Source organism: Heliangelus exortis, chromosome 2 (assembly GCF_036169615.1).
Source record: "Heliangelus exortis chromosome 2, bHelExo1.hap1, whole genome shotgun sequence".
NCBI classification, from domain to species: domain Eukaryota; kingdom Metazoa; phylum Chordata; class Aves; order Apodiformes; family Trochilidae; genus Heliangelus; species Heliangelus exortis.
Window position 1 is genome coordinate 44,140,113 of NC_092423.1, and position 10,454 is coordinate 44,150,566.

At 38.3% G+C, this 10,454-nt stretch overlaps 1 protein-coding gene across 1 annotated transcript in view; it reads right to left on the reverse strand.

Moving 5' to 3' along the window:
* Nucleotides 1-10,440, reverse strand: part of ACAD11 (acyl-CoA dehydrogenase family member 11) — a 31,259-nt gene extending 20,819 nt beyond the window's left edge. The window contains exons 1-11 of the mRNA XM_071735843.1: nt 10,246-10,440; nt 8,284-8,383; nt 7,927-8,052; nt 6,232-6,393; nt 5,655-5,819; nt 4,473-4,620; nt 3,800-3,921; nt 2,711-2,817; nt 2,463-2,586; nt 584-661; nt 49-187 (exon numbers count right to left, since the gene is read on the reverse strand). Coding sequence (XP_071591944.1) covers nt 49-187; nt 584-661; nt 2,463-2,586; nt 2,711-2,817; nt 3,800-3,921; nt 4,473-4,620; nt 5,655-5,819; nt 6,232-6,393; nt 7,927-8,052; nt 8,284-8,383; nt 10,246-10,382 — 1,408 coding nt within the window. The 5' untranslated portion in view covers nt 10,383-10,440. The remainder of the gene's footprint in view (nt 1-48; nt 188-583; nt 662-2,462; nt 2,587-2,710; nt 2,818-3,799; nt 3,922-4,472; nt 4,621-5,654; nt 5,820-6,231; nt 6,394-7,926; nt 8,053-8,283; nt 8,384-10,245) is intronic.
* Nucleotides 10,441-10,454: the final 14 nt, after the last annotated feature.

Consider the following 10,454-nt stretch of genomic DNA (forward strand, 5'->3'; position numbering starts at 1 on the left):
AACTTTTTGATGCTCCCAGCATTGCAGCTACAGGACAGGGTTGCTAACCTGGTGCATGACAGTTGAAAACCTCAGCAGCAAAGATGCACTTCCCTGTCTCCTCAGCTATTAGTGCATAGTCAAGCTGGCTGAGACCACTGACAGCTGGGAGAAAAAGGTTCCACAGACCTTCTGCTTTGGCCATTTCCTGTTGAAAGAATCAACAGAGAAAAACCTTTGCAATAAACCTTAAAAAATAAAATAAAATAAAATAAAAAATTCTGGCTTGCTGCCCATTTGCTTCTTTCTGGCCTAACATACAGTCCAATATATCTGATGACTTTTTTCAATAGCTGCTTTCAATAGGTACAGTCTCTGATTCACAGTTCAGGCATACCCCTCAAAGAACTCAATTTTGCTTTTCTCCTCTCTCATTCAAATCTCTCACCTCCTTTTGCACACTTTCTTCTTCCCTTCTTTTCACTGTTCCTCATACAGTTGCAGAATACCTTCTCCAGAAAGATACACCAAACATTCTTATGCTCTGCTTTAGTGCCTGTTTCTTTCTTCTCTAGAGCATTCAAGAATACTTGTTATCCCATACCTTCAGTCTCTCAAGCAGAGGTGGTTTCTTCCATTTTTCCTCCATATTTCCATGTTCAGAATAGTATTTTATTATTTCCTTAGAAAAACAATTGAAAAGATGCTGTTTAAATTGAGAACACATGTAACATACAAATTTCATAATATGGTGGTTTTTCCACCCTAAGAAACCAATACAAAAACATTCAACGGAAGTGTTTGTTATATAATTGGTTGCATTACAAAATTTAAAACATAATTGAAATCAAACTACAATCTACTCATTTTGCAAGACTTTAAATGTGTCATGGAAGTGACACAGTACCTTATTTATACAAAAAAATGACTTGGAGTGGTTTAAAATATGCAATGATGATGGTAAAAGGTCAGTAGCTTCTGAGGATTAACTGTTGGTAACTGTTACTAACAATATGCATAAGAGGCATGAACCCAGAAGTAAACCAAGTAAAAGCCTCATTACTGGCACTTAAGATTCAGGTTTCCCATCACAACATTCATATATATAAAGCATTTAATTTTTTTGAAGTGACAAAAAAGCCCACAAAAATACAGTTTCTTTTCCTCTCAAAAAAAAAACCTTAACAGATTATATAAGCAGTCATTCTGAACACCAGTGATTAGTGCTGAGTAAAACTGCCTATTCAGTAATCCTAGAATTTTCACAGGTATCTTTTACTGAGACACAACACTTCAAAGCTGGCCCAAACTAGTTTTATAATGAATAAAAAGTAGTGCCCTCTTCTGAAAATCATAAAACAAATTTCAAAGTACAATTTACAAGTCCTGATTCACAATCCCTGTTATCAGAAATTACTTACGTGCACAACACTACTCATCTGCAAAACTTGCATAGCTATTTGGGGTTCATTTGTTTTTCAAGCATGTACTTTAATTATTACACGGCTTTCTTTGAAAAATCCAAAACTAGTTACAGATAAACTTCTAAGAAACTTTGTATATCAAGAATTTCTGCTCTCCATCCCTGCTTGCATTAAGCAGATGCATTCACAAAGCTTTCAGAATAGTGTTACCTGCATTTCTGTCTGACTGCAAAAAAATAACCAAAACCCCCAAAAAACCCACTTCTGCAATACGAGTCATTTGTGCTTCCATGAGGCTAAAAGTTAAACTGTGTTTCTCAGTGGAAAATTTCTGTCTCCTTAAGCTAAAAAAGTAAAATGCTTAATCTCATTTTCCCTTCCACTAATTAGGGACTTCTGTGGATGATTTATTACCTTATTTCAAACCTTCACTGTTGTTAGATATATTCAGGAATAAGGCTACACTGACACACTATGGAATCCCATTTTTTGTCACAGAAGTCACACTTTAAAGAATAGGGCAAGAAACAGGATCATTAATCTTTGCATGGTTAAAACCAGAATCTTCCATTTAAAAAATCTGAGCATTTTTCTGTTTAGCAAGTTAGAGTCCTAGGGTTTTGTTAGTTAAAATTTAGAATAATTAAATGGTTTGGGTTGGAAAGGACCTGAAAGTTCATCTAGTTCTGATGCCCCTGTATGGGAAAAGTTACCTTCCACTGGACTAGGCTGTTCAAATTTTTGTCAGTTTTGGAAAATACCTTTAAAAAGTTACTCTTTTTAAAAAGAGTAATTCTCAAACTTTAAAAAGTTTAAAAAGAAACTCTTAGTTTTCCCTAAAAATGCATACAGTATTTTAATCCTGCAAAAAAACCCCATCATGTAGATTATAATGGTTTCTATTAATATTTTGTAATGTCACAAACATCATTGCATAAAAAGAAGGCTCCTCTGAAAAAAAAAACAACAAGTAAATTGCTTCTATGCATAGTTTTACATTTTTATAAACCCTCAATATAAAATGTTAATTTATTAACTAGGATTACTAAAAGCTCTTACCTTCTCAGCTGGATATACGTGCTCTTTCATGAACTGCTTCACCTTTAGCAATATTTCTTGCCCTTTCCTACTTTGATGGAATAGCTCTCCAGAAATACTGTGATGTGTGCTGCTGAAGGACAACCTGAAGAACATTCAGTGCAATAGTCAGTAAGACCAGATTTTCACTCATAATAAGCTGCTTTAAAAAGGCATTTAAATAAGTTAAGCCATTGTAAAAGCTTTTCTTCACCTTTGACCATTCCTACCTTTTTGAGAGCTCTAACCCTCTCTCTGCCAAAGGCTTCACAATCTTAGCAAATAAATAACTATTCTCTGCAGAAGCATTTCCAATGAGATGTCTAGCATAGACACCCTAAAATGAAAATAAAGGCATATATGGTATAATTATGTACTTAAAATGGTCTCTTTAATAGACTGGTGATTTCTTCAGCCATGAACCTAATTCTTAAATAGAAACTGATAGCACACAGACAGATATTATTTAATACATTAATTGTGGTTTTGGTTTATTTCTGATAGAAAGAAGATACTTGGTGCACAAGAGAAAAAAAGCATACCCCAGCTAAACCAAACTAAAAGCTAATCACAAAAACAGTAGAGAAAAATAAAAAGAAAAAATAAAAGTCTGCACATGATACTACAAGCGAGCCCAGCCTGTCCCTTAAGCAAACTGACAATAGTATCCACATTCACACTCTTATTCCAAATTACTACGAGGTAGCTCAGCCCCCAGCAAGTATGGTGATCTTATGCTACAACTCATTAAAATACACCTTCCAATGGCAGAGTATCTTATTAAATAGTTATTTCTGTTAGAAATGAATCAAGAAAACTTATTTTTTTCTATGAATGCATCTCAGGATTGGCTTCCTGTGTTCATAATAAGCTGAGTTCACAACAAATCCTTTTCATCTGTGGGTGGCACCAACAGGATCTATCTATCCTGCTCTCTACTTTCATGAGAACTGCAGAAACTTAAAAAGATCTTTGTTTCTTTAAATTTAAATTAGCCAGAGAGTACAAAAAAGATAATGACAAAATTGCCTGCATACTGGAATATCATTAAGAAAAACCCACATGTCCACATTTTCTTTGTTTTTAGCCTACTTCCCTAAAAAGTTAGATGCATGTAACACAATTTACTTCATCTAGCAAGAATTCTATGTTAGAGGGTTATCAGTCATAATCACTTAAGCTTCTAAATATAAAGGAATAAGCTGAAATACAACGGTTCCATTTATTTTTAAATATTATTCAGATTTTGAACATGTATTACTGACTACAAATACTCGTATTAAAAATATGTGCTACTTCAGCAAATGTGAGTGTATTACCTGGGATATTGCTGCCATTTTAAAATATGACAAAGCAAGAAAAAAATTGAAGTTGGGTAAAGTAGTGCTAATACCCCGGCAGCGGCAGTAAACTGAAACCAGTTCTTCAAATGAAGGAGTTTCTACAAAAAAACAACATATTATTTTAGAATACTTGACATTTTCTATGTACTTATCCTTTGAACATTTGAACAGCTTTGCAGCTTCATGAGATATTCCACTTACATAGTAACAACCACGATTTACCACCTGTCACCACATAAGTGTGATATGGAGAGCCAAAAGGAAACAGGGGTAGTCAGAATTCCAGATAAGCATAACACTTCCTACTGCCCATCATGTCCACTCCAATCAGGAAATTAATTTCACTACTTTTTTTTTTTTAAGTGATATATTTACATTTATATTTCAGTTTTCTTCCATTACCTCTAAGAAAGGCTCAAAATAAACTTTTACAGAAGTAGCATACTGTGGCTACAACACAGCTTATTAAAAACAGGACTACCTGAAGCCTCATTATTAGCATATTTCCTACAATCAAGAAAACTACAGAGAAGTTATTTTCAAGTGTAAAATTATGTTCTTATTAATAAAATTATCGTTTAAAAGGGTAAAATATCAAACAGAAATAAACCCTAGGATTCATTTCAATAGAAATATTACAATTTCATACCTATGATGTCTCTGACACCCAAGACAGTTCCTTGTCCTAAGTCTTTAATAGATGTAGGCCAAAAGTAGAATTGAGTGGCATATGCTAGATCTGCTAAAGGATGACCAGTAGTTGAAAGTTCCCAGTCCAGCACTGCCAAAACACGAGCCTTAAATAAAAATAAAAATGACAAGTGAATGCTGTAAGATAAACTCTCCCCATTCACAAACGCACAAGCCACTTAATATCCAACAGCTTTATTTGGTTACTATGTGTTTAAAATTAAAATCACACACTAACTGTATACAGCAAACCCAGTTCCTTTTAGCACTACTTAAGGATCTGAAGAAAATTGACAGCCGCATAGAGGCAGAAAACCAGGAATTTTCCTAGTGAAAAGGTTTAAAATTCTACATTTTATTAGCATTCTTCCTGTCAAAGACTTCTAAACTCTTCTAGCAAAATAAGAATTCAAATGAAATATCCTAAAGAACAGCAGGACTGATGGTTGGTTGTGGAGTTTTTTTTTCAATTCTGATGCACAGATACTCATGGACTAATCATGCATTAAAAAAAAATTAAAAAAAAAAAATCACAATATAATGCATGGATTAACATCTACTTTGGGAATTGAATTTCTTAAACAGGACAGCCAATGATTGCTCAGATAGTAACATCTTCCTTTTCCTGGAAGCTGAATGGGGAACTTTAAGGGTCTCCATGACCTACCTGCACTTGATAACTAAGCAGATTTGGCAGATTTTTCTTTGCTTCCACTTGTAACACATATCATGCATCCAGATCCCATTCCAAATGCTGGAATGGGATCCTGTTAATTGAAGCCATACCACAGATTTCAACAGGCTTAGGATCAGATGCTTAGGTAGTTTAATGAAGTGAGCCTTCAGCACATCATGAAGTTGCACTGAATAGGATTTATGTATATAGAAGGTTCTGTTCCCAGACTTTGAAGTAAGGACTAGAAGTAACCAATAAACAGCTTAACTAGCTCCTTCAACCAGGGCTGTATTAGGTACCTGAACACCATAAACAGACTGTAGAGAAGAGTCAAGTTCCTTATCATTCCTTTAAAAGCTGTATCCTGCACTAAAACATCCACATAAGTGACTCATTATACAGTAGGAGTACAAACAAATGGAGGACCCAAAACTACTAAACATGTACAAAATATGTTTCAAGTACCTCTGTTGGATGGAAGATTATGTTTTCTATTCTAAAGTCACCATGAATCAGGCTTTCTTCATAATCACCAGGTGGCAAGTTGTTTGCTAACCACTCTGCCAGCTTGTTCATGGCAGGAATATCTGTATGTGCAGCTGCATCATACTGTCTTTTCCAAGTTGATACCTGAAGAAATACAAACAATTCAACAGATATTCCAACTGATTCAAAAGTTTCTCGAGAGCACAGAATTTCAAATCACAGGATTCTGGGGCTTGAATAATACCATAAATTCAGTAAACCCCAGTACCTTTCCATTTGCAAGTGTGAGCAGTGCTGTCTTCTGCTTCAATCCTATTTACGTAGTCTAAATCTAGTATTACTCCAAAAGCAAATGATTACCATTCCCTGAGCACTCCAGAACTGATCTGAACATAGTACTAACTTCATACTGTGCACAAATAATCAAACCAAGTGAAGGTGTTTAGTGGCTAAAATACGATGGTCACTTTCACAAGTCACTAATAATTAACAATACAGCTTGCAAATAAGTCTTCAAAGACCTGACAGAAGAAGAGAACTTTCTGAAGAGCTGTACCTGTCTTCTGCAATATCCTGGTCCTCTGCCATATCCTTGGAGACCCAGTGACTGTAAGTCAAAGGAGTGCAAGAGGGCCAAGGTTTCTATCATTGCAATATACAACGCAGAACGCTCTGCTGGGCCCACTTCAGGCAGGGAGAGGTCTCGGAAGATGCGACCCTAGAAGCACAGATCAGATATCTGGTGGGATGTACACATCAGATGAACAGAGGTAAAACCACACATTTCAGGAGAAAAACCAACCAAATGAAATAACAGTGAACCAGCACTCCCTAAGCAATCAAAAATTCCTTCCTCATTTATTCCTAGTATGCAGGATTCCTATTGGAAGGCAAATAAAAAAACGGATATATTCAGTAGATGAAAGTTTGAATTAGAGCACTCAATGCACATATCCTCAAGCTTGAATGCACCAGGGGGAAAAAAAGTTTCTATATTGTCTCTAACAGCTAACTTCCAGAAAAAATATCCCTTAGGATCTTGTGGAGAGGGAGGAGTGGCAAGCGAGGGAGTGGTTGGGTTGTATATACAAAGAGGCAAACAATCCAAAGAAATCCAATTTCATTATCCTTAAAAGCAGTTAAGACATTTAGAAGAAGTGTGTGGTTTTCCATTTTCTCCTTTTAATTTGTCCCTGTCTGTAACTGATTGGAAAAGAAAAAACAGACTCTTCTCCAAGTTCACTGGTTTGCACCAATGTTTTTTGCTGAAAGATTTTGCAAAACAAAACTAGAAATAAGATTTTGTATTGTGTAATAGTTTAAACACAATCAATATACGATTGCTTTCTAAAAACACAATGTATTTGTTAAAAACAATGCACTGCTTCCATTTTGGAGTGGAAAGACTACATTTATATCCTTGGAAATGTAAATGTAGCAGTAGCAAGGTTTCTCATGAAGGAGCCACTTTGTTCCAGTCAAAACCAGAAAAATTCTCCACTTTTAATGTAAGAAAACTGCTTCAAATTCTTCATAGCTTTTACATTTTATTACTCTTGATTTATGAGTTTTGTAAGAAAGTTAACTTAAAGGCCCACAAAGACTTAAATTTCTAATTTCCTAGAGAACTTGATGATAGAGCCGGATGTGATGAAGAGGCTCAAATTCAAATCCTTCTCCCACAGGAAAAAAAAAAGGCATGATACAGCAGTCTTACACTCAGAGTCACCAAAATCTAACAGAAACAGTATCAGCTCAGCTACAGCACCCCCAGAGTGAGGGACCACAGAAAGAGCTACACCACCATCTTTCTGAAAGAAGTGGCTGAGCTGGAATCTTGCTTGGTTTTCAAGAACAGATGATTTTATGTAGATTATTATCTACAGGTCCCACGATGTCCAAGGATCCATTATAACTTTATAGTCTAACTTTTCCCCCTCTGACTTATGTGAATATTTCTCACAGAAAAAACAGCAACTTGTTTCAAGACATTCTTCTGAGAGCCCAAGTGAGAGCAAGAGGTTAAATACTGACCTGAAAATTTCAATAAAGTGGGGAACAAGTCTTGGAGAAGCTGAAATCAGTGAGAATCTCTGACAGCAAGCATTCTTAAAAACATCAGTGGATTGTTTGTGTTTATAAAACAAAGCTTAGTAAATGCTGAATAAGGCTCTAACAGAAAGGTTTTAAACAATTTAAAAGAAGCTTGTAGTAGGAAGAAGAAGAAAAAAAATCACATTCGAGGACCAACCTGCACATGCTGCATTACATAAAATTCTGTTCCAATGACAGCAACATCATTGCAATATAACAGGGGCTCAGGCACTGGAAATCCAGCTGAAAATAAGGCTTTCTGCACACGATATTCTCTCTCAACCTGAAGAAGACACAGAACTTAGGTTCAATGAAAAGCTCCCAAACATAGATGAGTACAGTGAATGACAATTTATCCTTTTATATGTTTAATAATATGCATGCAACTGAAAAGTGGAAAGGATACATCAAATCACTGCATTTCCAGAGACATTCAACAATGTGCTGCACCATCATGTATATGACTTAACCTGCAATACAAAGTGTTTGGAGCTTGCTGAAAAATGTTACTTGCCTTGTGAGCTTTAGGTAAAAGAGGGCCATGGGGCTTCTTCCTGAGCACATAAGCATGCCCACCCTTCTGAAGATAAAAGGTTGGATTTGACTGGCCTGAGCTAAAAAGAGAAAGATTATAGTTACTTATGAAATCAGGTACTTAAAAATTTGCAGACGTTCACTAGAAAAGACATAAAATGCACTGGACTTGGCCTGAACAAAATGGCAAGAAAGAGCAAAGGGTTCTTCTCAGGAGTTGATTGGGGTTTTTTCATGTATAATCTTACAAGGATGCAAGTGATAAATTATGAAACCAGAAGTCAGTGGTTCTGTTTCTACCTGTAAGAAAATGTTTTCTTTCACTGCAGAGAGGTCACAGATATTCGATTTTATTCCTCTGTGAAATGAAGATAGCAGTTATTCCCTGCAGAAACATCATTAATGCTTTCATAGTATTCAGTAGATACTAACTTTAAAGCCTTCTGATTTGGAGGAAATTAAACAGAGCAGAATTCACTCTAGCCCACAGCTGTGTTAGTCCTTTGGCAAGTTGTATTTTGAAAAATTTAAGCATAGAGAAAACTCCCCAAATAACTGATGAATTCTAGTACCAAGCCCCACAGTATGCTAGCCCGATCACCACATATGTATGCTACACTAGAATCAGAAAAATCAGACACAGAAATGAGAATAACCTAGTTAAACTCTTTGTAACACCTTGTCCATATACCAATCAAGCCTATTGATCCTCATTTTCCTTAAGGCTCTGTGGTTATCTACATGCTTTCCTTTCCTTGTTCTGGGTCATTTTTAAGACATTTTGATCTAGTCCAATGAAAGATTAGACAACTACCATAAAATCATAGCCAAGTGAACTTTAGCCCTTATGCTCCCTATGGCATTTTCATTCTCCCTGAGGGAGGGCACAGTGTGCAGTATAGTTTAACAAGTATTTAACATACAGATACTATGCCTGGCACAACTGGGATTTAGATTGGTTGAAGCCTTGAAGTGCTTGGCAAACAAAGTAACAAAAGCTTAAACACTGGTGATATTTTAGATTTTACTATTTGCTACTCTCCTGAGGTCCCTCCTATAACAAGGACGAGAGTACAAATGAGGATTCAGTGGATGCTTCATATTTGTATCAGAATACAATGGAAAATCATTCACCATTTCTTGTTGCTAGCTGCAGGTAGTGCAGTTGATGTCACGTGTATAAAGTTACTTTTAGAATAACTTAACTTTTAAAAGTTAGCTCCCAGCCTGAGGTCCCACGGTGATTTTCTGAATGCAAATGGACTAGACCTTCAGTGGCATGGAGCCTGCCTGGGTGCAGCACCTCACCGGCACCGTGTGTTGCTCTGAGGGTGGTTGTTCTCAGCACCCTGTCACGCTGTTCTCATGGTTTTGCTTACCTGCCAACAACCTACGGCTTTGAAAGCCGGTTTCTTAAGCCAGGTGTCTACTTCTGAACCTTACTATTTGCCGCGCTGCTACAAAGCAGTCGGACAAATCAAGATTTATTGAGCGGGCAACGCAAGAGTTCATCCCAGGCTCCAACAGGGTGCACCACCGAGGGCCAAACGGGAGGTTCCCTGAGGACAGCGTGGAGTCCACCCCAGGCACCACCTGCCTGCGGGCTGCCACAGGGTTTGCCGGTGCCAAAGGCCACCAGCGCTGCTGCCACCACGAACTTTGACTTCTCGGGCCCCAGGGAGGGAACGGCCCATTCCCTCCCTCGATGACCGCCGACTGCCATCCGCAGGGCCGAGGGCCCTCACTCTGCCCACCTTTCCTGCCGGGCAGCGAGAAAAAGCCGCGACAGCTCTCCCCTGCCCCTCAGGGGGACACTTGGGCTCACAGAGCCCACGCCCCGGCTCTGCGCCACACCCGGGGGCGTCCCTCGCCCCGCGTCAACAACCGTGGAGGTCGCCGCTCGCCCCTCACCAGCGGCCCCAGGGCAGGCCCGCCTCTTTACCTGTACTGCCTGACAGACAGAGCCCCCGCGGGCTGCCGAGGGAAGCCGGGCAAGTGGCTGCACAGGTACCGCTCCAACCTGCCCTGGTCGAAGCGGTGCTGCGGACGCACTTCGCTGGTGCCCGGCTCCGCCGCCATCACCGCCCCCCCGCTGCGCAACCGACGTACGCTCCGCACCCGCCCACCGCGCCGCTACGCTACTGACGGAGA